This window comes from Rhodamnia argentea, chromosome 8 (genome assembly GCF_020921035.1).
Source record: "Rhodamnia argentea isolate NSW1041297 chromosome 8, ASM2092103v1, whole genome shotgun sequence".
Lineage (NCBI taxonomy): Eukaryota > Viridiplantae > Streptophyta > Magnoliopsida > Myrtales > Myrtaceae > Rhodamnia > Rhodamnia argentea.
Window position 1 is genome coordinate 27,425,375 of NC_063157.1, and position 27,917 is coordinate 27,453,291.

Genomic DNA, 27,917 nt, shown 5'->3' on the forward strand with positions numbered 1-27,917 from the left:
TTCACTAAGGCTCTCTAGATGAGCAAATGGGAAACAAAAGTTCCAATCTAGTGCTGTATATTTGTTTCCAAGGAAAGAAACATCAATACATAGTTTAGTACCTTTTCTTTCAATAGGACTTTTGGAATTGTCTCCAAACGAGTCTTGCTTCACTCCTTGAGGCACACCTTTGCTACGGTGGCTTGAGGCCTTATCTAGTTTGAGGCACTTTTGCATTCTCTTGACTGAGGCTCTATCGCCTTTTCTTGTTTGAGGCTCTTTTCGCCTGAGATTCTCTTCACCTGAGGCTCTTTAGCCTTTTGTACTCCTTGGAATATCTCGTGAGGTATCTTCCACGTCTCCTTTGAAGTAGTGGCCTTTGAAACTTTCTCCAACAGATAATCATCTAATTATGATAGATGATCGACATAGCATATTGATCTTTGATTCTTACCTTCTCCAGGGTATTCCTCTAACTTTGATTCATGTGGCTTCGTTGTTTGGCTCATCATAAACAGTGTGGACCATTTCCCATACATTATGGACGCCGAGAAAGGCTCTCATTCTAGAAGCCCAATTACCTAACTTTTCTTTGGTAAGACAAGGATATTGAAAAAGGAACTTGAGTGTTTGTAACCATGATCACAAACTGTAAGCTCTTATGAAAATCGCAAGCTTTGATATCAATTTGATGGGATAAATCGAAAGTGGGGCTCTCAACAAACACTCACAAAAGGAAACTCTACTCACGAAGGAAGAGGAGGCCGAAGATGACTTTTCAATAATTTGTATTCATAATTGATTCACCCATTTTAAAATGGTTACAACATACGCCTTACACTACTCTAAATTACTCTAGAAAGACTCATAAATAGACTGCTAGAAATACGAATAGTCATGACGTACGTACGTACGTACGTATGTATGTATGTCATCAGTACATGAGTTGACTTTTGATAAACTTACCTAATTATGACTCTTACAATAAAGACTTTTAAAAGCAACTCTATAATAAAGACTTGACTTGATTCGTGCATCCACCATGGGTGTCCAACGGACATCAACAACTGATCGATACCTTCTTCATTGAATCGACACCTCGGAAGATATAGATAGTCTCGATATTTATGAATTTGGTTTATTTTCCAACACTTTCCAGCAGTGGCGAGGCCGCTGGTTCCGCTAGTGTCTTCTTCTTCTTTGTCTTTTTTTTTTTTATTTAAATCTTAGCTTATTTTTTATTTTAATTTAAATAAAATTATATTAAAAATTAGATTTGGACCAAAATGGTGTTATTTTAACCACGTCATCGTCACGTAAGAAAGAAAAAATATTTGAAAAAGTCACGTAAGCATTTTCCGTTAGCCAACTTGGATGAAATTAACGGAAGGACTTGATTACATCGATTTGACAAGTCTCATCATTTAACAAGTCTTAGCACTATTTTTCATACTTTTTGCTTGTTTTATGGCTCAATTATACTGTTGTGATAAGTTTTCGGACTTTCAGTACGTATATTCCTAATTTTTTCCTAATGTGGTGCCTAATCCACGCCATATCGCAGCCATGTCTACTAGAAAATATTGAAAACATGTCGTGTCAACAATATTAAAAACCGATAGAAGGTGCACCCTCGTCCCCCCCAACCCCCCAAACCCTAGGTGCCAGTAATATTTTCTGTTCTCTCTCTCCCTCCCCTCACCATTTTCTTAAGTTGTTGTAGTCTTCTTTTTCCTTTTTCTTGCTTTTCTCCTGTTTGTCAGCTTTTCTCTTCGGTTTCAACCACGATCTAGAAGCTTTTCTCTATCATTTTTGGGATATTTCTATCTCGATCTAGTTTATATTTGAGATTTTTTGCGTGTATGTTTTTAAGGTTTCGCCCTCCTCGGGTTTCGTTGGTGAATAAGTCCAATTTTGAAGGAGATCAAAGAAGCTTCGTGAAGGTTAAGCTCGGGTCAAATCTATGCTCGTTCAACTTTTTTACTCTGTTAGGTGATGGTGTTGGGGACGTTAAATCTAAGCACGCACCGCTGAAAGATAAAGCCGTAGCAATAGATGGAGTTCTCGGTGTATACTCATTATTGAAAATGGATTCGGTGATCGGCCCGCCGATTATGGTGTAAATCTGCTCTTTGAGTGTATAACCCATAATTTTGTTCTAATGACTTTTCTTGTTATTTGGAACTTGTTTTGTTCTGAAGTTATCTAGGATGTATTTTGGTTTGCAGTTGAACTGCGATATTTCTCGATTGTATCCCGAGAAAGTGAATGAAATGAAATGTTACTTTTAACCAAAAAAAAAAAAAAATTTTGTTAGCCAAGCTGGACAAGATTAACAGAGGGACTCCATATCGGCTTCGGATCGACCACTGGCCATTCATGTACTCGAAATCTGAAATCTTGGAGCCTTTCCTCTGAGAGTGAACGTTGTGGAAACCGTGCCTAGTTAAGAACCGCTGCACCAAACGCTGTTGAGCTTTGGGGTCAGCGGGCAAAGTAAAAAATTTTGTTTTTTGTCATGTCCCAATGCTGCTCTTTGTGGTGTTCTCCAGTATATAACAATCAAGGATTTGGTACTTGATTATCTCACGCAATTATCGATTGCTCTATAAGCCTCACCATTAGAGGAATTGAGTATAGTAATTATGATAATTTGGTGTGTTTCAAAAGGATTGATGATATGAGGTGGCGGTCGATCCCTCTGGTTTGAAGTTGATACTATTTATGGGTTTCGGCGCATCTAAGGACCGTGGCAGAAGCAGATAGACATGGTCAAGAGCAAGCTCTTGGGGCAGAATTCCATTTAATCAGGAGGCCGTGGTCGGGTATCTCGAAATGTCCAAGTTGCGATCTAACCTTTCCCATCCAATCTCCCCATCATCTTCTTCAAAAGTTCAATCACACAACAGTTTTGTCGTTGCGCTCTTTCTCCTCATCATCTTCTTCAAAATTCAGTCACACGACACAAATCAAGGAAACGCTCCCTGCAGCGAGCTTCACTCAGACAGTCCCAAGCAAAGATGGAGACCATCAAGCATCGCACGGTGAAGGTCAACGGCGCGAACCTCCACGTGGCGGAGAGCGGCGTGGGCCCGCTCATCCTCTTCATCCACGGGTTCCCGGAGCTCTGGTACACGTGGCGCCACCAGATCCTCGGCCTCTCCGCGCTCGGCTTCCGCGCCGTTGCCCCCGACCTCCGCGGCTGCGGGGACTCCGACGCCCCGGCCCCGACAGATGCCTACACGGCCCTCCACGTGGTGGGCGACCTGGTGGGGCTCCTGGATGCGGTGGCAGCGGAGGGGGAGGAGAAGGCGTTCGTGGTGGGCCACGACTGGGGGGCCCTGATGGCGTGGTACTTATGCCTGCTCAGGCCCGACCGCGTCAAGGCTCTGGTCAATCTCAGCGTGCCGTGGCTGCCCCGGAACCCCGAGAGGAAGCCCCTCGACGGCTACAGGGCCGCCTATGGCGATGACTACTACATCTGCAGGTTTCAGGTTCGGGTCTTTCTTGTGTTCTCTTTTTCCTTTTGTTGTTGTGGCTTGCTTGTGTTTTCTGTGGCCGATTGGATGCACTCGTGGAACATACTTAGCGATAAATCTCAAATTGCAGATCTCAAAATGCTGATTACCATCTCTAGAAGAAGAGTTTGTACATTGAAAATTGTAATGTAAATCTAATTGAGTAATTTAACAAGTGTCTCTCTTTAAACAGATTCTGGTTTCTATACACATGATTTTCCTATATGTATGGGTCCTTGAGCCGCAGGACTCACCAAAGCTAAGTTCAATTTCATTTGTCCAAATGCTGGATTTGCCAAGTATGTCTTGTTGATTTATTGGAGGAGTAATCTGGTGTTAGCAAGTTCGGACATCCGCCGGCATGCCTGTTAGTCACACGCCTTCTTTGAACACCTAACCAGGTTGTCATCTAGAGTTTTGCACTGCATTTGATTTTGGGGAAACATGCGACGCTTTTTTCCTATAGGTATTGATCTTTTTGTGCTGAGTTAGAACCGTGGGAGCATAACAATCGTAAACTCATTTGATTTTTGTGTAGAGATCCATCGTGACAGTGGTAATATCAAATCGAGTCCATTTTAAGGTGCATAATTGTTGTCATAATTGCGATAAATGCAGGAACCTGGAGAGATTGAGGCCGAGTTTGCAGAGATGGGGACCAGGAGAGTCCTCGAAGGGATCTTGACATACCGCATTCCTGGCCCGCTTTTCTTTCCCAAAGGGAAAGGGTTCGGGCACCCAGTGGAAGACCCAGTCGTGTTGCCTTCATGGCTGACGCGGGAGGACGTCGACTATTACGTCGACAAGTTTGAGAAGAAGGGCTTCACCGGAGAGATCAATTACTACAGGAACTTCAATCGGTAAGCTACTCTTTCCCCGGGACAATCAATCTGATCTCTTGTATGTATGTGCACAGCAGAAGGGATGAGATCGCATTGTGCTGTGAGATCACAACCGTCTACTTGAAATTCACATTGCTCTGAAATTCCATGTAGTTTGGTACAAGACTTAGATCTACTCCTCTCTGCACTGTGCAATCCATGATCTGAATGAAAGGGTGGCCATATGTTTTCACCAATTTAGTTACAGTTTCAGCGTGATTTCACCGGATTGATTAGCTTAGCGGGCCAATAATGGAAGTAGGAATCAAGGAGCTTCTTCTGAGCTGATACGCTCTCTTGTATTGACTGTTGCAGCAACTGGGAGCTGATGGCACCATGGGATGGGGCTGAGGTGAAAGTGCCGGTGAAGTTCATTGTGGGTGAGCTTGACCTGGTTTACCACATGCCAGGCATCAAAGACTTCATACACAAAGGCGGGTTCAAGAAGACGGTCCCTCTCTTGGAGGAAGTGGTGGTCATGGAAGGTGTGGCGCATTTCCTCAACCAAGAAAGGCCTCATGACATCAACCAACACATTCATGATTTCTTTAGCAAGTTTTGAGGTTGCTTCTTGCCCCATCGAGTGACAGGTCGGGGTCCCCATAAATTATGTCCTCTATGTATGGCAGTGTATGGTGACTTAAGCTATGATAATGCGTATCAACATAAAATAACTTTTGCCCGAGTAACAGTCAAAAAAGAAATACTTCAACAAACATCAATCGTGAATAGCTGCATTTTGCTCGAAATCCTTCTGGTGTGGTCATGATAATTTGGTGTGTTTCAAAAGGATTGATGATATGAGGTGGCGGTTGATCCCTCTGGTTTGAAGTTGATACTATTTATGGGTTTCGGCACATCTAAGGACCGTGGCAGAAGCAGATAGACATGGTCAAGAGCAAGCTCTTGGAGCAGAATTGCCGTTTAATCAGGAGGCCGAGGTCGGGTATCTCGAAATATCTGTTCATGTCAACACTATCTACTTAGCTTAAAGAGATGCATCAAGATATCAGCTAGCATAATCCGTGCCTGTTCCAACCGGCCATGCTTTCGGATGGTCGGCCATATTCCGAAATCGAATCTAGTTTCTACCATTTCAGCTCAGCCAATTAATGACCTGAAGCTCTCAAGAAAGACTTCAATTTTCTTTGCTTCGCTTTTCTTCCAAGAATGTCACAGTAAAGCAGATACATTTCATCTGATGGGAAGAGGTGAGATCGGACTCACTATCCCCCATTGAATGCTTACTCATTCTATGATTTGGGGAGGACACCGCACTTATTACTCCAGTTTGGAGTTGGGGTGAGGTAAGGCGTGGGGTATAAGAAGCCTGAAGAGCCAATTGCACTCATGCACAGGAAGCTTCTACTGCTAAACTTTTCGTCACTCCTTCACATGGGTTGCCGAATGCGTTGATAGACACATTGACCATACAACTCTTCGATCCTATGCATGCCTGTAAGAGTTCGTGAGAACGAATGAGGAAGGATGGACATATCATAATCAAGGAGGTAATAACAAGTTAGGCTTGGTTCATGCTAAAGAGTTGTGCAACAATACCTTTTGAACAACGGCAAGTGCCCTGTTGCTGCTGCACTTTCCATGGCTAAAGTTCCCGCAAGTTCCTTGTGGAGTTCCGAAGCTGGCGAACTTGATCGAGGATATGACCTGATTGGGATGCAGGCACTCCAGCGACAAAATAGGCCCCGATGTTTTTTCTGATTTCGACTCTGATTCTGAATTCCACATATCGACAGGTGATGGATGAGACTCACTCACCCATGAGCATAAGCTTTCAATCTGTCTCGTGGCAAAAGATATTTGAGTGGGATCACCACCAATCTCCTCGAAAATTACAAGAATGTTGTCGCTTGGTTTCAACCACGAACGCGGAACGTGGTACCTGTGAGAGAGGGCTCAAGATTAATCCTTGAAACGGTATCCTCAAAATCTTCTGGATGCATATCTTTCAGCTACTTACAGTTGTTGTGATGGCTTCCCGCAGCTTTTTAGGCATTTGTTTGAACTGTAGGCTCCTCTGTAATTGCAAGAGTTAGTGCAGCCACTACCAGGTGCAACGTTGGTTGGCCAATACCGGCCGATGCTTTGTCCATTCACCCAAGCCTCACCCTTTCCCATTCCAGAAAAGTCTATGGCAACGGGGTCGTTTCCAGCAGGAGCAGCAAAAGTGGTCTGGATAATTAACACCACAGTTAGTGCCTAAACATTACAGGTGGTGCCTGAGACACCTTCGAGTAAGGAGCTGTTCGAGGTGTATTGGCAATACGTTCTCTTCAGAACAAACAACTCGATAGCCCCTGGAGTATAGAATATCTGATAGATTGTGTTGCCAGATCACAGTTAACCTCCCTCTTAGGTCTGGATTGGTGTTAAAATAATCCCACTCTTATAAGATTGGGGAGATTTCAACTTTACTTATGTTTCTACAAATAAAGAAGACTTTCATTATGCCAAATATATCCCTTGCAAATAATGACTTGCCTAGATGATGGAAACTGGTGGTTACCTTGTACCAAGTCAAGGGTTGAGTTTTTGGCAAACTAGGTTTCGTGATCCACATCGAAGAACTTCCACTGGGTAGACCTTTATCTTCACCTTGAAGTCCTATCTGAATTCGAGAGAGAGAGAGAGAGAGAGAGAGAGAGAGAGAGAGAGAGGGTTGCAATGCACCCACATTAGCCTTTATGAAGGTTGGCCAGTCAGGTAATCACAGGAGAGGTTTCCGAGTATGTCAGAATGAAACCCGACATAAATTGCAGTTACTAACATGTTCTCTTTGGCCATCATTACACTTACTAATGAATGAACTCGCCAACTCGCAAGGAAAGAAACCTCACCTGATATGTCCACTGCTGCGAAGACAGATCTATCATGCTGCCACTGGCTGAACTTTTCAGCTTTACTGGACCAGTTATCCCAGCACCTGTTTTGTCATAAAAAGCTCCGTAGTTCTGGAAGAAATGTAAGTTTGCACAAAATTGTTAAGGATATAGCCGAAAATTATGGGGAGTTTATTCATCAGACAAGAATTACAACAGCAGCATAGTACAATGCATGTTATTGTCGCTTTAAATATAGATGCTCCCAAAGTAATAAATCTGAAAGACCATACCTGAAGTCCGACAGTCAAGCTCAGGAGATCGATTGTGTTCTTGCCTGTTAGAAGCGTGACGGGAATGTCAACAGCAATCTTGGGATTGCCACTGTTGCCCGCCTTACTGCCTGTAGAGTTTCATATATTTTAGCAAATTGAGTGCTTTGGAGACAAATGCAGAGCACATTCTCCATCAACGTAGCAAAAGTAATTCCGTTTCTTACCCCAGAAGTGCATTTGTATCAGATTTGATACCTTTCATTTACCTCTCATTTATCTGGTACTTCAATTTTGATAAGTAACACAAAAATAGAAAATTAACTGGCATGAGTTGTGCCCGTTAGGTTTGGCTCAGTTAAGTTGTCATTTCGTAAAGGGAGGATGCACCTACTCTTAAGTAAGAATCCAGATTATGATACAAAAGAGTAGAATAATTTTCATTCGCCATCTCATTGAAAACCTTGGAAAACAGATAATTCCAAGAAGAAATAGAATTCAATTAGATAATTGGGGCTTCCTTTGTGACCAGGAAGAGGTCAATTCATGTCCTCGAAAAAAGATCCGAAGTGCGAGAAAAAAGATTTTCATTTCTAGAACTGCCACTCCACCTTATTATGAAGAATAATCGCTATAAGGATTACCTGCAAGCTTCTTGTTGACAAAAGCATGAAGAGCATGGCCAAGTGATTCAACATGAAGAACTGCTTGAGATCCATCTTCAAGGAAGGGCTCCTCCCCAGTGATATCAGTGCTGCCAGAAACAGAAGAAACCAAAATGAGGTAAGGCCGAACATATTGGGACCCCTTAGCTGTCAAATTGGACAGCAGTGGTTGTATAAAAGCAGCTAACAAGTTGCTTGTGTACCTCAGTGAATACCACAAGTAGTCGCTACTGTCAGCTGTAGTGTTTATTTGCTCCAACAGCCCAGGCTTCACGAATGAATCATCCTTTGAAATACCCACTGGTTCATTGATCCAACTCCAGTCTGCATTGACCGTACTGGAGGAATCCACCACCTCGCTCAAAGATTCGTATACAAAGGTAGGAATCATAGACATAGAATTAATCTGAAATGAAAAAGAAAACAGGTTGGAGCTCCTATTTAATCATAATAAAGGAATGCACATATATCCTTCACCGCAAAACCGCCAGTGACATCATGGATTCCGTACAGTGCCAAGGGATTTAGCGGGAGAACAAGTTCACGAGAAAAACCTTCGCAGTATTAAGCGCGACATTCTTGCAGTCTGGTAAAATGCTCACAGACCATCCAGGCAATTGATAAGATTTTCCATTGAAAGTAACAGTTGCGTCGGAGGTGCCCATGTTGGCAAGAAAAGCAGCACATAACCCTGTGTCTGTTTTATAGACTGTTGCCTGGAAAAAGAAGTTATAACAGACTGATTTTTCTATCTCTAACTCGTGGAGCACACAGCAAAATCTTTAGCTGGACGATGGAGAAGATCAAAGATTGGATATCAAGTGATGCCAGCCAGAAGAACTGGAAAAGACAAAAAAATAATGTACTCATTAAGCTCTAATGAACACAATACAGAAGGTCGGTGATAAATGGGGTGGACATCTTCGGACTGACATGATAATACATGCCTAAAGAATACAAATATGAACCACGATTAAGACTGACCAGTAACTAGACACAGCTAGTAGTCAAACTAAAGCTAAGTTATGAGTCCACAAATTGCGAAAATATAGCTAAATTATTTTCTGCTGTGACAAGTCACAAGGTCAGCAGTAGACTTGACAGCACAAATGTCTATATTTCAAGCACTGCGACTAGGTGTAATGATGGAATGATGCTTTGCAATTTGCATCTGCTATGCTCTCTTCATAAAATTGAATGGTAGCTTGACAGCAATAGTTTTCAACCAAGAGCTTTATGCAGTAAATGCTCCACTTCACTACTTACAATTCTCTGGCTACTATTTTCATTGGAAGGGAAAGTTTTCTGAAGTTGTTGCTCAATGTGGGAGAGAAAACCAAACTTACATACCACAAAAATTGGGAAATCAAAACGTATCTTGTCAAAATAACTTAGAAATGTGATGTCAAGGAATCTGTGTTCTTCAAAAAGGTTTGGAGATAATGATTTCGGGTTTTACCTCCAAGTTCGGACCAAGGGAAGGATATGCTGGATCAGTGGCTACAAGAGCATCTTCACAAAGCTTAATGGCCTTATGCACGTCCCTCAAATGGCCCCACTTAGGCTGTCTAACAAGTCCTACAGAAATACCGACACATTAGGTGACACTGCAGAATTTAGCCATTTATAGAATACCACAATAACTGATTGGCTCAGTGTTATATCTCTCCAAAAAGGCTGCCTTACTATCAATGTCACTTCATCATTCCAGCAAGAAGCATGTGAAAAGCATACTAACTTCAGAAAGAATGAGCATACCATACTCATCTATTGGAGCATCATAGTCATAGCTTGTAGCAATAAAAGGTCCACCAGTAGTTCGGCCGAAGTTAGTCCCCCCATGATACTGTTTTTAGATGAATGGAAGAAATGTGATTTGGATGTCAGTATCATCTCCAGTCAAAGAAATGGCTCGTTTATGACAGTGATAAACATCAACCAGCTGATGCTTCCAAGTTTGTAAATTCTATAATTTTGTACCATATAGTAGTTTTGAAATGTTCCACCTCGCTGGAAAAATCGAGCCACTGCAAATGCAAGGTCTTCCGCAGGACGGTATGGAACAGCCCCGCCAAAGTCAAGGAACCTAATGTTTGGGGAGAAAAAACATAAGGGAAGAAAAAGTTGGCATGGGAGATTCTATAAGATGATCTATATTTAAAGGAAAACGACATCTACTCCAACAGCAAAACTTATAGACAAATACAAGGTAAAGCTAATTACCATCCACTCCAGTTCTCAGTCCACATTTTGGGCTTAGTGTTTGAATTAGGTGTAAATTGGTCACAATAAAATCCGTTACAAGTATTAATCTGCAAAAAGATAATAAAGGGCTTAGCGAGAAGTTAGCAGTTCAAATGGCCAACACAATCTATTCCCCCCTTAAAATAAGTCATAAAGTAGGATCTGCTCCAATCTACTACAGAAACAAGTATAGAGCTCATCCCAGACCACTCCTCGTATCAGTAAGATCATAAATGATCAAGTTCAACCTAAGATCATAAATAATAGAGGTTAACCAAAAAGCTAAGGACAAGCACAGTGGCAATTAAGATCTCTTCAGACAACCGAATCCTAGATTAATAAGAAATTTTCCAAAGTAATTTAGTGGAGAAAACTCACAATGGGATCAGGAGCATCCCCCTGTTGGCACATTACCCAGGGGACCCCTGTATCTAAAGATGTAGCCATGGTTGCTGCCCAGTTAATATAGGGCTTGGCACCGGACCCATAAGCCGAATCAACATTGCCATATTCATTCTCAATCTGGCAGAAAACAGGATTTGTCTCTCATCATTGAGAAAAAAAATCATAGAGAGGTAAATGAAGATGATTGTTCATCATAACAATTTTACCTGAGAGAGAATGATGGGGCCTCCTTGGGATGCATAAAGCTTCTCCTGCTTCATCATGTCCACAATTTTGGCCGTGAATCGCTGCATTTCTGTCTGAAACAGAGCATCTTTTTTTCTCATTAACTCAGATCATTGTAAACAAACTGTCATTTGTAATCAAACCAAAAAACTCATGAATAGACAACAATTACGAAAAGTGAGAGCATGAAAAAGGACCTTGAACGGCTCATTGTTGGTTCGGAATTGGATTCCGGGTATGAAATGCAACCAGAGAGGAAAGCCACTGATCGAAGTTGAACAATCCAAGAAAAGAAAGATCAACGACAGCTCCAAAATCAAATGCAACAATCATCTTCTACGTCGATAATAACTAATTTTTGACGACCACTCTGCTCACTCACCCATAATTCCATTCTGCGCATACATAAGGACCGATGCGCAGATGAACTAAGAGACCCGCCTCAGCCACTGTCTTGACGAATTTAACCAAATCTTTCCTCCCTTCAAAATCATACTGGCCCGAGTGTCGCAGCTTAAATCAGTGACAAGCACTTCAAGAAGCACAAAAGAAATGACGATCGTATTCCCACAAATTTAATCACTCAAACAGATTAGATGCGATAATAAACGGACGCAATCACAAGAATGGGCCATGAAGAAGAAGAAGCAGGTTGACCTGGCTTCGCACTGGCTCGTGGATGTTCCAGAAAACGTAGGTCTCGATCACGTCCAGCCCTCCGTCCTTCGATTTCTGTATCAGGTCCGGCCACATCTGCACCAGCCAAAACTCGTTCAAAGCGTGTCCGTCTTTATCTTGTTTGCTCTCATGCACGACGCGTGTTCGTTCGTTGCGGTTATGGTCATCTATCAGAGAGAGAGAGAGAGAGAAGTACCTCGGGAGTGCTGCGAGGGTAGTGAATGGAGCCGGAGACCAACACCCGGCGCTTGCCGTCGACCACCAGAGCGCGGTGGTCGTACGTCACGTTCGCGCACAGCGAGGACGCCGCGAAGACGCCGGCCACCAGCGCGAGCCCCATCAGAAATCCTTTCCCTCTCGCTGCCATTTTCCTCCCCCAATATCCTTGAGCGACGAGGAACGAACAAATTCCCCTCAAGCCTCCTCCTCCTCCTCCTCCTCCTTCTTATACACACTCAGCGACTCCAAAAGCAGTTTCGTGAAGCAAGCGGGGGTGGAAGCCTCGGTTCCCTTCTCCCTAAGAGAGAGAAAAAAGAGGGAACTGTGAGCTCGAGCTTACTTCTGCGAAATGCTTTCACGGCTTCTTGAGGAAATGGACGGGTCGTCTTCTTCCTTCCATCCTTCGTTTCTTGCTTCTTGGCCGGTTTGAGGGATGAGTCGAAGCAAAGAGAGAGAGACAGAGAGAGAGAGGGAATCAAGATTGCAAGAAAACGACGACGGAGAGGACACGCCCACGCCACCACCCAGTTATCATCTTCGTCTTCGTCCCCTGGTTCTTCCCGCGGCGTCCTGTTGCAGGGCATTAATAGAAAACTTGAATGCTCTTCTTTTAACCCCTCCCTCCTCTTGCGCGGTTCATTAGCGACGACTACGATGACGACGCGGGGTCGTTATCGCACGGCGAGGCGCCGAATAATTGAACACAAACAGTCCATAACAAGAAAATTACCCAAAAAAATAATAATAATAAATTAATAAATAAAATAGATAAGATTAATTAGATCACATGGTAAACAAATATTTGATGCGTTAAATAGCGCGGCAAATTCTAATTGAGTGTTATTATTATAATCATTTCATTTCATCTACTAGTAATCTGACTTAAAAAATAAATTCTCATAGGCCTTGCTTCTAAATGAATTTATAGACTTCTTGCCGTCATAATTCGCTCGTATAAATATCATCGTCGCATTCGTTCATAACAATAGTAGCGGCACTGGCACCTAAACTTTGATTTTTTTTTTATCGAGGTCTGTTTGTTTCGGAGAAAAATGAACGATTAAAAAAATATTTAAATAAAAATGAACACGTGTTCAGTACCGCTTAAAAAAAATGAACGAACGAATATAATATTCATCGTCAACGGAAATGTTTAGGTATAAATTGTTATCGCTAGTGAAAATATTTTTTTCATTAGCTAATTATTTTAAATGACAAAAGCAATCATCTTTAAAGAAATAATTCTCAAATAAATCATTTTTCGCGAAACAAACAGAGCCTTGCATAAAATTCTTTAAATGATGTTTTGCATCAAACTTAACAACATGCCTCCGATAAATTACTTCATCAAAATAAAAATAAATTTATTAACACTCTTATACTCATCTTATCCCGTTTATAAAATTCCCTCTATAATCTTCATTAGTGAATACACAAAAACTACTCCTTCACATTGCTGGTATAATTTAGGAAAATGCTTCCCTGACAGCAATGTTAAACGCATAATGTCAACCGTAGATCCACGCTCATCACCGGATATTTTGCATAAAGCACTCATTAATTGGAAGATCTTATAGTAAAAAACAACTAATTTTGTAATATTTACTCTTGTTAAACATAATAAAAGAGTAATTCTGCAATTTTCCCTTTTTTTTAATTAATTATAAGCCCGTTTGATGTTGACGCTCCACTCGATAATTTCTCGTCCGCATGGCTACCTTCGTCATGCGCCTAAGCTCATCGAAAATAAATGGACTAGTATAATGGACATTCTGAAACTTGGGGACGCTAATGTACCTGAATCCAAAAACTTTCATTCCGTGCAATTTTATGTACAAAAAAAAAAAAACAACTTATTTTAGTTATTCCGCTAGCCCTATCCGATTTTATCGATAGAAAATCCCATTAAAATTGACGGAGTTAACCGGCTCGAGTATATCAAGGTTGCAAATTTTGGGACATGAATGAATGCACGAATTAGAAGTATTATGACAATTTTTAGGATTTTCCCAATAATTATTCCAAATAGTTACAAGGACTCGGATCCACCGTTAACTAGATATCATGAAATAATCTAAATGTATAAGATTAATATACTAGATTAGAAGGAAACTGATGCGACGTATTTTTATCGAACACTCATTTGTATCGATTATAGCTCAATAAACCCCCCTCCCATGCCCACAAATTCAATTGCAGTGGATTTAGAGTATTGGAAAGCTCGCATGGATCTTATAATTGGCCCAAATAGTTATAAGGACTCAGATCCACTGTTAACTATAAAATTAATGTACAATATTAGAAGTAAATTGATGCGACGTATTTTTATCAAACACTCATCCATATCGACTATAGCTCAATAACCCATCCACCCTGGGCCCAACCACATATTCAATTTTATTGGATTTGGAGTATATGAAAGCTCACATGGATCTTATAAATTTAATTCGCGATGGATCTAAATTAGCAAAGACATCGAGGTTAATGCTCGTCCTATAAGAATTGCTTACAGTTTGGATATCAAAACGAATTTACATAAACTTAAAATGTCTAAATGAATACAATTGTAAAGATCTAGAGAGTGATCTTAAAAAAATTGAAGTATAACAAACATAATTTGAAAAAATCAAGTCACTCCGTTGTTCACGGGGGAGTTAATTGAGAAAAAAAAGCATGTCATATTACTTTTCAAAATTCGAAAAGTTGGAAAAAAATATTATTTTTAAAACTAGAAAATTGTGATAGCTGCTACACAAGAATCAACATGTTAATATTAATATGTTTCAAAACATTTGGGTCCCCGAGTCCTAATATAGAAGTGAAAAATCCACATGTCAATGTTAATATTGACAAGCACACAAGCACTTCCGATTAGCTTCAGTTCATCTCGAACGGGTGTTACGGCGCGTGAGCGGGACGTGCTTGCCCGTGCGCGCGTGGCTACGAGCATCATCTAGGAAGGCAGGTCAATCAAGTGTTTGTCGTGCATGGCGCAGGATGGGGAGTGGGTCGTTGGCGGTGGAAATTAGGGACCAGCTCCCACGTCCTGTCACCGACGACAGCCGGTACGGGTGTCTCCCACCACGTTCCCCTCAAATCACATTTTTCCCAATAAAAAAAAAATGAATTACCTTCATTTACCTGCCTCTTGGACCAAAAAAAATAAATAAATAAATCACTCTTTTTTCAATAATAAAAATTAATAAAAAAACCACGAAGGTAGGCATTGAATAATACTTCGACGATGCGGTTTTAATGGGTTTTGAATTAAGGAAAAATCGGTGTTTTATGTTCAATTTCATGAATCAATGACATAACATCATCGGTTAATGTGCACTCATTCGTTGACATCAAAAAGCGCTTTTCGGACAAGTGGCTCAATCTGGAACAGCAATCGGTCCTACTTTCTAGTGGTCCTTCCCCTAGGTGCCACTTATTCAATTTGCCTAGCCACATTTCAAATCGGCCGCTACTTCTGAAGAGTCAAGCGTTCCCATCTATCCATCTACCTCGATTAACATGGTCTAGGATCCTCCAAATTTCCTAAGACGCTACGTTGATGTCGACATTGATGTTGATATTTTCCGATGATTGGGTTTGGTTTTCGGTTATGAGCTGTCTCATTAAAAAAGGGTTATTGCATGTGAAAACATAATAGGCGGGCATGTCAAGTAGGGATGTGATTGACCAAGTGCAATGTTAGGCGCCCTATGAATTGTTTTCTTTCGAGATTGGTAAATGGAGAGATTAATCCCGACATATGGAAAAAACAAATTGGTGATATTTAACACCTAATAAAAATCCGTCAAATTATTGTGTAAACTGGTCTCACTAAATCTTGCATTACCCGTATGACAGAAGTTCGGATAGCACATTGCAATGTTTGGTAACATAGATAGCTCCTTCCACTGGTACACGATTTTTTTTAAAGTGTATCGGAAGTCTTGAATTACATGTATAGAATAAATTAAGTTCTACACTTTTCAATTGGCCCTTAAACCCTTTTTAAAGAAAATACAACCATGTCCGGTCAATTAACGTACTAAGTATGGTCTCCAATAGCAGCAACCTACTTTGAGACTTGATTGCACTTTTTTCCGTAACGGGTTTTATGACTTGTATTGTTTAGGACTTGTTCCGTACGTAAAGCAATGAACTTTACTGAGGTTTAATGAAGTTCAGCTTGAGTCGCCCAAGCTGCAACTACTGTCCAGACAAGAACCAACCAACCTGTATCGAGGTTATTCATCCACAGGCACAAGTGCAAGCCCCCCAACTATCGCGGGCTAATCTTCTTTGTTTCCGACCCACTCGGTGTTGTTCAGAAACATAGAGAAAACCCATGGGCTTTCAAGTAGATCCAATAGTCAGACCAAAAAAAAAAAAAGTAGTAGATCCAAGAGAACTTCTCCAGCCTACACTCTGTAAAGGAAATTTTTGGATATGAAAGGCGGACGACAAGGGGAGCTTTCCTATCCCGATCTAGTTGGACTTGGGAGTCTTAGTGTATATGGTTTCAATTCCACTGTTTCATTCGTGTACAAATCTAGCTTCGATGGCAATCGCAAGAGTTTTGGCGTCTCGTACTTGCCAAAAGAGATCGCTCTCACATGCATCAGATTTGTGTTCATTCAACTTGTTTTTTACCGAACGACTATGGTGTTGGGGATGTTGAACCTAGGCCCCCGCTCCTTATCGGCAGAGCTGCGGGTACAAGGGGAGATACCGGCATGTGCTCATCACCGGCAACACGATGCGAGATTCGGTGATCGCCCACCGATCGTGTGAGTTCCATGCGATCACATATCTGTTCTTGCAAAATGAATGTGTTTACCCCTACCAACCATGCTTTGAAGATCTGAAAGATGTACTGTTTTGAACCTTTCTAGGTTTTGCTTTGGCCTGCAGTTCTCTTCGATTGCGATGTAATTCTCATGTATCTTTTCGTAAATGAATGAAATTTTCTTTTGACAAAAAAAATTTTCTGCGAATTCTTTTTCTTTTTTTCTTTTTGTTGGGGGGGGGGACAAATTATCTTACACAGGAACACAAGCATAAGCATAAAAACCTGGCAACTTAGAGTATGTATGGTAACCATTCTGATTTAAAAAAGTAATTTTGATTAAAATGACTTTTTTTTATTTCGTTCCCTGGATGAATTTTAAAGAATCATAACGTGTTTGGTAATCGTATAAAATTTCTGTTCATGGAATAGAAACACATTTGGTAATTACACATAATTTCCGTTCCCGAGAACAAGTGCTTTTTCCAATTTTTGTCATTTAAGTAAAATAATTACGTGATTACTATGTAAAATTTCATTCTATATTTCGAATTAACAAAAAAATTAATTCATACTAATTCTCTTATATAACATATTGCATATTGAAATATAAAAATAAATATCAAGAATCATCACGAGTTATTTTCTCTAGTTATTGTGGGGGTTTCATCCAACTCTTTGAGCGAGTGAACAATCGATATAAGCGATACCCTCGTTTCTACAAGAATGAGAGCTTGTTAAGTGTTCACGCTAGTTATTCTTGTCTTTTTTCAAAATTTTCTAAAACTAAACTACGTCTAAAGTACATAAACCTAGACAAATCACAACCAATAAAATCAAGTGCACAATCAAGGAATCATGGCATTGATAAATCGCATCATAAAACCCTAATGAAGCCGCTTAGAGAAATGTGGTTCGAGTTTAATTTCAAAAGTGTTTATGATTTTCCTAAAAACAAACAAAGTCTATAAAATATGGGAAATCTAGGCCCAAATTTATGAAAATGATGTCAATCTAGCCTAATCTAAGCTTCTTCTATTTTTAAGGATTTTATGAAATTTTTCTGATTTTTTAGAAATTTTCCCATTTTTTTATGTTTTATATTTTAATTTTATTATCTTGTATATGTTTCTTTGAAAATGTTTTAGCTAAGGACAAAGTGACAAGAGAATTGAAAGAGAAAAGTGAGAGATGTAGGACTTCATTCTATTTTGTAATTTTCAAAAGTGATTTTTTTTCCGGAACCAACTTTTTTTTTTGCTCTAAAAGCATTTTCGAGAACATAATCGGAATCATAATCGGTGACGTTACCAAACAGGATTCTCATCTTTTTTTGTTTTAGGGAACATGATCAAAGAATCAGAATGGTTACCATATAGACCTTTAATGGTTTATTGAAAATCACGAAGCCTCGTGAACTGGTTAATGAGCTAGAGCTATTTGCGCAGCTAGATTGATTTGAATATACGATCTTCAATTCACAAGCTGAAAATCCCCTAACACGTAATTATGTCATTCCCCGGTAGGGGTGAACATGGCCGGGTAGGTAGGGTCCAGACTTAGACCCTAAAATCGACTCTGTTATAACATGTTCCCAATTTTTGAAACCGAGAACCAATCATATTTATCCTAGAACCTGTTTTGGAACCGACTCTATTTTTCGATCTGGTTCTAGGGTCTACTCGGGAACCTGTTTTCCTTTTGTTTCTTTTTATGATTTCATTTTTTCTATCAAAATAATATGAGTATCGATGAAATGATTCAAAGTAAAATGTGAATAATAAAACTCATTATCCGCCAAAAGCAACAATCCATGATATGAGCAATAAAAATGACAATCCATCAAAAGCAACAATCCAAAATATAATAATAGAAGTTATAATCCACCAAAAGCAATAATGATCATACAAAACGCTGAATTAACAAGTGCAATTCTTCCTATCGTATTACCACTAAAATCTGGTAATAATTTCTCCTTTTTGTTTTGCAAGTCAAAAGACCCGTAGCCCACTTCAAAACTTGCAAGGTTGGCAAGGTTGGAAAAAGAAGCGAGAGAGGGTTTTTTTTTTTTTTTTAAACTGTAGCTAAAATAGGTTCTAAAACCGGTCCAGATAGGTCTTCACCTAGAACCGAGAATCAGACCGGTTTCAATCGGTTCCCAAAAATTGGAACCGGTTTAAGCATAAACCGATTCCCAACCCTATTTTTTAGATGGTCCGATCCGGGTTCCAGGTAAATCGGGTCTGATTGCACACCCCTAATTCTCAGGGAATTCGCTTTATACTTGAGCTAATGGCATCTAAGAGGTCTTCGGAATAAATGGTTCTAACTAACTGAACTTCCTTAAAATTTGATAGAGCGAGAGGTGAAGAAAGAGAGAGAACTTGTACCAAATTCAATTTTTCAACTTCTCCATATACTCAAAAAAATTCTAATATTTTCGCTCCATTTGTTTCGCCAAAAAAATGTTGCATTTATGAAAGAACAATATTTTTCAGTGTTTAACTAAAGTCTAAAAAAGAATGGAAAATTCTTTCCGTCGTTTGGAAATGAAAATCTCATTTTTCTTAAATAAATATACATCATTCGAATGCTAGTAACTTGTTCATAGGAATCAAGGAACCAAACATAAGCACCAAGGTTCCGTGTCTAGCTTCGATGGACCTTGGCCCGAGTGCCGGGGACCCGGGCATGGGCATCCGGGTCCTAGGCCCATAGAAGCCGGGCATGAGAACCAAGTGTTCATGCCCGGTTCCCTAGCGCCTCGACCCAGGTCTACAAAGGCCAAATCTGAGTCCATCGAGGTCGGGCAAAAGGTCCACAAAGACCAATCATGGCTCCCACTTTCAGGGCCCGTGATCTTAGTGCCCGTGCTTGGGTCCCCGATTCTTGGGCTTAGCACCTTGATACTCGAGCCTTAGTCCATTGTGGTTGGCCTAGTGACTAAGTGCTCGTGCCTAAGTCCTTACCAACCAGGCTCAGGTCCTCGACGTCTGTGCCTAGATTGACAGAGGCCAGGCCCAGGTCCATGGAGGCTGGGTCAGGGACTCCAGTACTCGTGCGGCGCCCGCGGACTCCAGTACTCGTGCTCGGAACTCAGTCGCTTGGGCTCGAGGCGTTAGTGCCCGTGCTTGGATTCCCTGCACTTGCGCCTGAATGCGGGTACATCAAGGCTGAGCCCGGGACCACATTGCTCGTTCCTGAGTCCTCGTGCCCAGGATGAGGTCCCGATGCACGGGCCACGATGGTTGGGACCTCAATGCCTGTGCTAGGATCCTCGTGCGCCTGGGCTCGAGTCCTTGGTGGCGGCACCGGGGTCCATTGACGCCCGGGTCAACAAAGCACAAACGACGTTATTTTGCCAAATAGAGTGCACGCTGGATTTTTCAGTGTCGGTGGAAGCCTAATATCGGGAGGTGGGATAAGAATCCAATTAAAGAGCTAGGCTATCCTTTAACGCGATGCTGGTCTGTCAATTTTCAGGTACCTCGTCGCTTGTTGATCTCAAACACATTGCATGAAGCATAATCGCATCTTGATTAGCAACTTGGATCTTGATATCTGGAGGGTGCAACGTGCAAGTGCTCCCACCACCAGATGGGTAAAATCCCTAATCACCAACTAATCAAGATTTGAGATCACGCCTCGTTCGGCTGATCCCGACATGCTCTTTCGGGCGTCGACTTCATTGCAAAAGTCAGCTCATCACTCGGTGGTGAGGGGGTAACATTCATCAGGTGCTGATCCCGACTCAAGATCACCGTTCATTTTCGACCTGAAATGGCTCCCCTCACCTAAATGGTGTCTATCCACAGCTGCACCAGAAGCACCAGTTGCAGCTTCTACATAAGTTGCATGGCGGATCTTCCCTCCCCTGCATCGATTTTCAAACTTTTGTTTCTCTAAGCGCTGCTCTCGAGTCTTCTTGGCACGAAAACGATATCGATAAAGAAGAAGAAGAAGAAGAAGAAGAAGACATGAACGTGTGCAGCATTCTCGTGTTTCCACTCGTGCTCTTCCTCATCGTCACCAAAACCTTGGCCCAGCCCTCCCAAGGCCCTCCAAGCCTCACCAAGATCCTCGAAGACGCTGGCGGCTTCGAGGATTTCCTCCGGCTACTCAAGACCACCCACATGGCCGGCCAAATCGCCACTCAGCTCCAGAACTCGAACGACGGCCTCACCATCTTGGTCCCACCCGACCCCGCCTTCTCGAGCCTCAAGTCCGGGTCTCTGAACAGCCTCAGCAACAAGCAACTAGTGCAGCTGATCCAGTTCCATGTCATCCCGCAGTGTCTCTCCAAGCCCTTGTTTCAGACCGTGAGCAACCCGTTGAGAACGCTGGCTGACGGCAATAACGACGGCGCGTTCCCGTTGAATGTCACTGTCGCCGGCAGTGAGCTCAAGGTGTCCACCGGCATCAATGAGGCGACCGTGGGCGAATCGTTGTACTCAGGCAATCAGCTGGCAGTTTACCGGGTGGACCATGTTCTTCTTCCTCCGAGCATCTTTCCACCACCTTCGGCGCCGGCGCCAGAGAAGCCTGAGAAGAAGCAGCCTGCCCCTTTGACGACCTCGTCTGCGCCGACGAAAACGATCGATGGCCAGAGCTCGCTGACCCTCGTATTAGCTGCTGTGCTATTGCTTCATGGCTTGAAATTTTAAGCCGTTCATGGTGGGGCTGATTCATGCAATAAGATGGACACTCGCCTTTTTGAGTTTGTAACAGAACTTCTTGTTCCATAATAAAATCGTTTAATCTCCAAGAGAACTATAAGCCGCGGATGATTCTTTTCCATAATTCCTGCAACATGATCTCGAAACTTTTCCACGAATTCCGCGATTCTACAAAGAACGAACAATTGACAGAACAATATTGTAGATTCTCTGCATTTAAGGGGTAATCGCACCGCAATCATCCCAATGCCGCCTAAGATATCTGTAAGATTTTATGGGATTATTGCCTACTGTTCTAAAAGTTCAAACAATTAAATGAAGGAGTGGATTAATGTTTTAGTTATTCTATCACTCACTTAGTCTGGTTTTTTGCATAGTACTCATTGTTGACATAATTAGTTGGGGAGACAAATAAGGTTTCGAAAGATTTGAACTTGAGATATCTTGTTCTGATATCATGTGAGATCGTGTGAGACCACCGCTAAGGTTTAGAGTTTTAAACTGGGATCCTCCCTCTACCACCATCCGCCTCGCCCTCCCATTGCCGCCTTCGTTGCTTGAGACGGCCGCGACACTCAACCACCGTTGCCACTTGCGTGGCCATCACTTGTCGCGGCTAAGGTCGCTTAGCCTCGGATGACCCAGTTCAAAGGTCAGGCTGCTAATCCGACAGCTTAATGGATGTAACAGTAGGAGTACTCCTCACCTCTTGTATCAGATTTGAGTTAAGAATTAACCTTACTGTACACAATTCTATTGCCGCAAGGCAAAATTAACCACAACAGGCCATAAGAAATAACGTAATTATGTCCGTTTAGTTTCGGAAATCTTGTAATTGATGCATCTGTCGTTTTTCCGACCATTCGACACCCGAACCATGAAAGAAAGCTACAAAAAAAAGGAAAAAAAAAGGGAATGGTACGAAATTCGCAAACGAAAAACATGGAACGGTGCCGCAATCAATGAACAAATGAATAGTTCCATCAGTTTGCCTCTGGTTGAGACTCTTGCAGGAAGTGAGGGGTTAGAAGACGAAATCAAACAAGATGCAATGTCAACCCAGTGTTTCTTGAGGAAGAATGCAAGAAGATGGGGAGGAGCAATTGTCAACTGAGATGCAAAGTCAACTCAAGTGGAAATTATCCACCTCATCCGAATTAGCTCGTGGAGGTGGGGCCCGAACCAGGAGCAAACCCACCCAATTAGCTTGCGAGGTTGAGAGGATCCCATCCTTCTAGGTGTCAAGTGTCCATTGGTTGTTGGGCCCACCACGGAGATCACGAGCAATCATTAACATGATGGCTTGCCATATCTTATTTCTTCCAATTTTTGGGGTGATAGATATCAGTAATCTTTCAGATCACGACAATGTGCCAAGTAAGATCTTGTTTATGTTATTTGTCTGGAATCCAGCACGAGTAGCAAGTCGTTCGGAGAGATTTAATATTAGACGGAGTTGTATCATCTCTAATAGGTTTCATGTGATCAAATTAGGACGTCTTGTAAAATTAAATAATTGATTTTGATTCGTTCATTTTAACCAATAGATATTCATGTTTTTGTACCCCATTTTATCACGGCTTATGTTTTCAAAATGAAAGATTACCTATCATGAATCGCAGCATATATTATGAATTTGAATTCTACGTATATTTCTTTCGGCCTATGGTTTTAGAGAAAAAAAAAAGATTTGATTAGTGGAGCTTTCGCATTTTGTCCATTCGTTGTCATTTGTGGGAGTTAAGTAAAATTTGATTTGAGAATAAAATTGGAAATGATCTAAAAGTGAGGCCGACCTCACTTTTTTTTTTTTTATGAAGTCGATTTTTAGTTGATGATCATCTTTGTTAAGCACATTTAAATTGAAGTAGTTCATTCTCATAACGGATATTACACATATTACAAGAATAGTCAGTGTATTGAAAATCGAACTGTTTTTCTAATCAATTGCTAAGACATCAATGAAATCTTGGCGAGACATTCGTTAAGGTAATCTTGTACTATCTCTAAATTAGCAATGGTTACCTTGTACCTAACCTCTAAATTAGCAAGAAAAGCAATCCAAAGATCCCTAGCCGAAAAATGGTTACCTCGTACCTAATTTCAGTTGTCTCTCATTACATCAATTGATGTGTCTTCCCCTCCGTTTGCACCTCTCCAAATAAATAGATCACCCCATCCTCTCCCCTTACCATCGAAATCCAAAACACTTTCTCAAACACCAATCAAATCCTTCAAAAGCAAATATGAAGCACCAATTCATCGTCCTCTCACTACTATTCCTCATCTACGCAACCCCAACCTCAGCTCAACCAGCAGCCTCCCCGGCACCCCCGCCAAGCTTGCCGACCCCGTCTCCTGTGTCCCCGCCACCAGACTCCCCTCCCCCGCCGGCCCCACCACCCGTCGCCCAAGCCAGCATCTTGAAGATCCTCGTGAAGTCGGGTGGCTTCACCGTCCTGGTCAAGCTCCTCCGCAGCACCCACGTGGCCGACCAGGTGGACTCACAGCTCGCAGACCTCAACGACGGCATCACCTTCTTCGCACCAGTCGATGCCGCCTTCTCGGCCCTCAAGGCCGGGACCCTCAACTCCCTCTCGGACGAGCAGCAGGTCCAGCTCCTGCAGTTCCACGTGGTGCCCACCTACCTATCCATGTCCCAGTTCCAGACGGTGAGCAACCCTCTCATGACCAAGGCCGGAGGCACGGGCGGCAAGGAGTTCCCGCTCAACGTCACCTCGGTAGGCGACCGGGTCAGCGTCTTCACCGGGGTCAACAGAGCCTCGGTGACAAAGACGCTGTACACGGATGGCAAGCTTGCTGTGTACCAGGTGGACAAGGTGCTCCTCCCCCTCAGCATCTTCTCGGCGGGCAGCGACTTCGCGCAGGCCCCGGCTCCGCCGAGGAAGAAGCCAGTCGAGCTGGCCGTCTCGGGCTCGAGTGAAGTTGGGAAGGTGAAGACTGGGGACGTCGTACGCCTGGTCATCGGCATTGGGGTGGCGGGAGTTGTGGCTTCCCTCGGTTTGTGATCCGAAAATGGCGGTTCTGGTTTCTTTCAGTCAATTGGCTTTAGCTCCTTTTGGTTCCCAGTGCACAACGTGTTGATATGGGTCAAGAGACAATCTCTCTCTTGAAACTTTGATTTCTTCTTCTTCTTCTTCTTCTTCTTCTTCTCCGTCTCTCCTTTTGTTTCGTCCTTCGGGGTATTTGTGACAATCGTTTTTCGATTCGAATGAAATAAATATCTTGTCTTTAATTAGGAGACTGCTTCGACCAAAAAAAAAAAAAAGGAGACCGCGAAATGACAAAAATAGAAGATATTGGAAAAACATTAAGATTGAAAAAAAAATCCAAGAGAAGCTTTGAAAGGAAAAAGGGCTAGATTTTCAAATGTGGATGTTGAAATTTCATGGATGGTCTTTGTCAACTTAACCACTCAATTTGAGGAATGAAATATCGATAGAAGCAAGATTAGTCATTTATTCAAAGTTCTATGGTGAATTGTGATCTGGATTAAGCGAAGTGAAGAAACAAAGATGAATGATATATATGTAAAGTTGATGGAATGGTAGGTAAATATAAATTTCTACTTTTTTGATAGGAGGGTGGAATATAATAGATGGCCTTAACCAAAGCCCAAAGCCCAAGCCTCAACCCACTTTTATTTTCCTTCACTAGATGTGTTTATGAGCACAAAAAGAGATGGAGCGCGATCGGTGACAAAAACAAGGAAGACACATCGCGACCGTGAAGAAGGAAAGAGGGAAAGAACAGACGAGAGAGAAATCTTCGCATAACCGATTCGGACAACCCAAGAAGCCGAATTAACTACAAGTTGCGACGTCCGGTAAGTATCGAGCGAGCCCATTGTTCATTTAATCGGAGTAATTTTCGAAGTTAGGTCGTAAATTGAAAGTTATCTCAATTTTGAACTATGAAGTTCGATTGAGGGGTTGCCGAACTGTAGATATATATGGAAAATGTGATTATTTAGTGCGTTATGGAGTTGTGGGGTTTGATGAAAATTGATTCTGAAGTACGGTTTGATCGAAATAAATTTCCAAAATTTCTTGTGTGAGTTACGCGCAACGGACAATGAGCATAACGGAGAAAGATGAACGTTCAATATAAGTGGGTTTCTTCATTGGCGTTAGGAGTCGATTTGTCGACGAATAAGGTAGTTAGTCGATTCGTTTGTTAGAATAGTATGTTACTCCAATTTTGATATCGTTTCCGGTTTAATTGATAGGAACACGAGCGTGTCGGCTCGAGTAATCATCATAGGTTGGTTTGTGGCTTTCTCAGATGAGTGATATTGTCTCTTTTTTGAATTTATGAACTCATATCTTGAAAGTGGTAGAGATTGATTATAGTATGAGTAATCAAAAAGCATGTTTCTTGCATAAATTGGATCAAACTTTTACTACCTTTTTATTAAATTGAAAAGGCATTGGAAAACCTTATTTGAAATAACAAATGATCATTTGTGAATATTTTGAGTAACTGCTTTGTGAAGGGAATTGCCACATGCTATATGTATTAATTATTGCAAAAATACTTTATGAAATGCATTCTATTTGATAAATGAAATCGTGCAAGGCTATATGATTTAGTTTGTGAAATCGGTTATAAGATTGATTTCTGATTTTGGTTGTGAGTTATTGGAGATTGAGGTTGATAAACTATACTTATATCACTATGGTTAGAACCCATTAAGGGGGGAGTATGCCTAGGACTTCCTTCTAAACCGCACCACCGGTTGATATAGGTGGTAGACCTAGTCAAGGGGAGGGGAGTAAAGTTGATCGCCTTTGTCATGACGTTAAACGTGACTGTAGTTAGGCATTAAGCATTAGATTAGTCGATGGAATGGATCACTAACATGACTTGATTGAGATTGATCAATATAATAGATCGATTGTTATTATGAGTTGATATTGTTATTAATCTTAAACGTCAAAAGGTTGGTTGGAAAGATACTATCTATTTTTGATACTTTACGTACATAGTTTTCTAGCTTAGGGATTGATGAATGATGGTATCATTTTATAAAGATGCATAGTGAATGTTGGATTAGCTTAAAAGAGATGTATTACTCCTAGGTTGCAGTTGTTCATTCCTTTCATCTTATCATGCCTTTCGGGTCCCTCAATCAATACCATGTAGCATGAGAATGCTGATAGCGGAAAACTTTTGATTGTTGAAATTTGAGTATTTGTTGGAGATGTCTACATACATTTTTTTTAATTATAGGAACTCTGTTATTTGAGTTTGAGGCTCCATCATATAGGTGGAGAGAAGGATAGCTGTGCCATTATCTCTGTACTTGTAAGATTCGGGATGTGACAAGGCAAGGCTTAATGATCTTGCTACTCCAAGTGTTAGATTACAATTGATCATGCTTAGAGGTTCGACATTATGTAAATAACCTTAAGGTTTAACAACAACAACATTTGGGTTGTTAGAGAAATGATTTGTCATGTCCATGTATATAATTCTACTTGTCGATTAAATCTAAGGGTGCGTTTGTTTGGCTAAAAGTGTTTTACGGGAATTTATTTTTAGAAATTTCACCCGTTTGATTCACCGAAAATGACAAGTAAATTGAAAGAACTTTTGGTAACCAAAAATATTCATGCATAAAATCAGAAAAATGAATTCTCCAATCTGAATAGGTGAAAACACTTTTTGAAATTGCCTATATGTTTTTTTTCTTTTCCCTTGATCGATCAATGGGCCTTGGAGATGGCTAGTGACTGGCCACAAGCGCAAGCCGACAAGGTAGAGGAAAAAGGAAAATAAAAATGAAAAAAATGCGGTTTGTTTGCTTGTAATAAAGTCATGATATTGAATTTATTTTTCAAATGAGATCTAAATGCTAAAAAAATATTTTCAGTCACATATCACCAAATAAAGGAAAACAAACCATTATTCTACCGTACCCGAAAGAACGTCTTAAACACTAGCAGGATTAAAGTGATTATGAATATTTAACTAAATTACCTAGGAAACATGAAGGAGAAATTAGGGCATTTTAATAATTTTTGGTAGGTAGCGAGTTTCCAAACTGAAAATCCCCATGCCGAGACATGTTTACGTCGTAATGGGAATCGAATTGATGATGCTACGAAACGTGTCAATAGCTGACTAATTTAAAACATTTCGGGTTAAGAAAATATCAAATAAGCTTGAAAACGCCCTTCACTCTCTTTCTACCCAAATAGAGCAGCCTACCCACCACCGCCCACACCAGCTTCGCCACCCATTCTGACCACCTCTCTCTCTCTCTCTCTCCACAAAGGGTCGTTGCCGACGATGACCCTCGATGGTGTTAGATGTATGTCCTAAAGCAACCATATAACAGTTACATATTATGAATTTTAGTTGTACTTTCAATTTCATATTTACTTAATTGCAAAGACGTGTTCATTCATTTGTCATGTTATTTAGATGAATGATTCCATAAAATTAGTTGTGACTAAACCTATTCTTGAGATGTTAATAATATGTGTGATAGGTTTATAGTTAGACT

At 41.3% G+C, this 27,917-nt stretch overlaps 4 protein-coding genes and 1 long non-coding RNA gene across 8 annotated transcripts in view; 4 read left to right on the plus strand and 1 right to left on the minus strand.

Moving 5' to 3' along the window:
• Positions 1 to 5,835, plus strand: part of LOC125316102 — a 25,295-nt gene extending 19,460 nt beyond the window's left edge. The window contains exons 2-3 of the long non-coding RNA XR_007199427.1: positions 5,479 to 5,685; positions 5,717 to 5,835. This is a non-coding gene — a long non-coding RNA (uncharacterized LOC125316102). The remainder of the gene's footprint in view (positions 1 to 5,478; positions 5,686 to 5,716) is intronic.
• LOC115738171 (epoxide hydrolase A-like) lies at positions 2,829 to 5,041 on the plus strand. Its single transcript, XM_030670704.2, has 4 exons — positions 2,829 to 2,887; positions 2,970 to 3,473; positions 4,116 to 4,357; positions 4,694 to 5,041. Exons 2-4 carry the CDS (start codon positions 3,000 to 3,002, stop codon positions 4,938 to 4,940), a joined length of 963 nt encoding a protein of 320 aa, XP_030526564.1. The 5' UTR covers positions 2,829 to 2,887; positions 2,970 to 2,999; the 3' UTR covers positions 4,941 to 5,041.
• LOC115738169 (beta-galactosidase 8-like) lies at positions 5,503 to 12,524 on the minus strand. 3 transcript variants are annotated; one of them, XR_007199424.1, is made up of 21 exons: positions 12,267 to 12,524; positions 11,904 to 12,139; positions 11,687 to 11,782; positions 11,412 to 11,524; positions 11,227 to 11,293; positions 11,011 to 11,103; positions 10,778 to 10,921; positions 10,379 to 10,467; positions 10,136 to 10,241; positions 9,914 to 10,001; positions 9,615 to 9,733; positions 8,710 to 8,871; positions 8,359 to 8,561; positions 8,135 to 8,244; positions 7,512 to 7,621; positions 7,237 to 7,350; positions 6,906 to 7,007; positions 6,360 to 6,571; positions 5,939 to 6,281; positions 5,628 to 5,834; positions 5,503 to 5,567 (listed from the first exon to the last, which is right to left on the minus strand). XR_007199424.1 is itself a non-coding variant. In XM_030670699.2 (20 exons), exons 1-20 carry the CDS (start codon positions 12,508 to 12,510, stop codon positions 5,727 to 5,729), a joined length of 2,859 nt encoding a protein of 952 aa, XP_030526559.2. In that variant the 5' UTR covers positions 12,511 to 12,524; the 3' UTR covers positions 5,503 to 5,726. The 3 variants fall into 3 exon arrangements, 1 of the variants encoding a protein (XP_030526559.2); XR_007199425.1 differs by having other exon boundaries at positions 5,503 to 5,570; positions 5,627 to 5,834; XM_030670699.2 differs by having other exon boundaries at positions 5,503 to 5,834.
• A 7,213-nt stretch (positions 12,525 to 19,737) lies between these two features.
• Positions 19,738 to 21,373, plus strand: LOC115738159 (fasciclin-like arabinogalactan protein 11). The gene is made up of 2 exons (XM_030670689.1): positions 19,738 to 19,905; positions 20,525 to 21,373. Exons 1-2 carry the CDS (start codon positions 19,738 to 19,740, stop codon positions 21,371 to 21,373), a joined length of 1,017 nt encoding a protein of 338 aa, XP_030526549.1.
• A 2,154-nt stretch (positions 21,374 to 23,527) lies between these two features.
• On the plus strand, positions 23,528 to 24,641 carry LOC115738203 (fasciclin-like arabinogalactan protein 12). 2 transcript variants are annotated; one of them, XM_030670754.2, is made up of 2 exons: positions 23,528 to 23,718; positions 23,755 to 24,641. In XM_030670754.2, the coding sequence occupies exons 1-2, from the start codon at positions 23,632 to 23,634 to the stop codon at positions 24,412 to 24,414; spliced, it is 747 nt and encodes a 248-aa protein (XP_030526614.1). In that variant the 5' UTR covers positions 23,528 to 23,631; the 3' UTR covers positions 24,415 to 24,641. The 2 variants fall into 2 exon arrangements, with proteins under 2 accessions (XP_030526614.1, XP_030526613.1); XM_030670753.2 differs by having other exon boundaries at positions 23,529 to 24,641.
• Positions 24,642 to 27,917: the final 3,276 nt, after the last annotated feature.

Excerpts from the sequence above, each read along its gene's own strand:
- LOC115738203 (XM_030670753.2), top strand. The coding sequence starts at position 23,632 with ATGAAGCACCAATTCATCGTCCTCTCACTACTATTCCTCATCTACGCA.
- LOC115738169 (XM_030670699.2), bottom strand. The coding sequence starts at position 12,510 with ATGCCCTGCAACAGGACGCCGCGGGAAGAACCAGGGGACGAAGACGAA. Across the intron at positions 11,783-11,903 it reads ACCCTCGCAGCACTCCCGAG|ATGTGGCCGGACCTGATACA; the intron begins GTACTTCTCTCT and ends TGGCTGGTGCAG. Across the intron at positions 8,562-8,709 it reads TCGCGCTTAATACTGCGAAG|ATTAATTCTATGTCTATGAT; the intron begins GTTTTTCTCGTG and ends TTTTCATTTCAG.
- LOC115738159 (XM_030670689.1), top strand. The coding sequence starts at position 19,738 with ATGGAGGCTGGGTCAGGGACTCCAGTACTCGTGCGGCGCCCGCGGACT. Across the intron at positions 19,906-20,524 it reads AGCCCGGGACCACATTGCTC|CTGCACCAGAAGCACCAGTT; the intron begins GTTCCTGAGTCC and ends GTCTATCCACAG.
- LOC115738171 (XM_030670704.2), top strand. The coding sequence starts at position 3,000 with ATGGAGACCATCAAGCATCGCACGGTGAAGGTCAACGGCGCGAACCTC. Across the intron at positions 3,474-4,115 it reads ACTACATCTGCAGGTTTCAG|GAACCTGGAGAGATTGAGGC; the intron begins GTTCGGGTCTTT and ends CGATAAATGCAG. Across the intron at positions 4,358-4,693 it reads TACTACAGGAACTTCAATCG|CAACTGGGAGCTGATGGCAC; the intron begins GTAAGCTACTCT and ends TGACTGTTGCAG.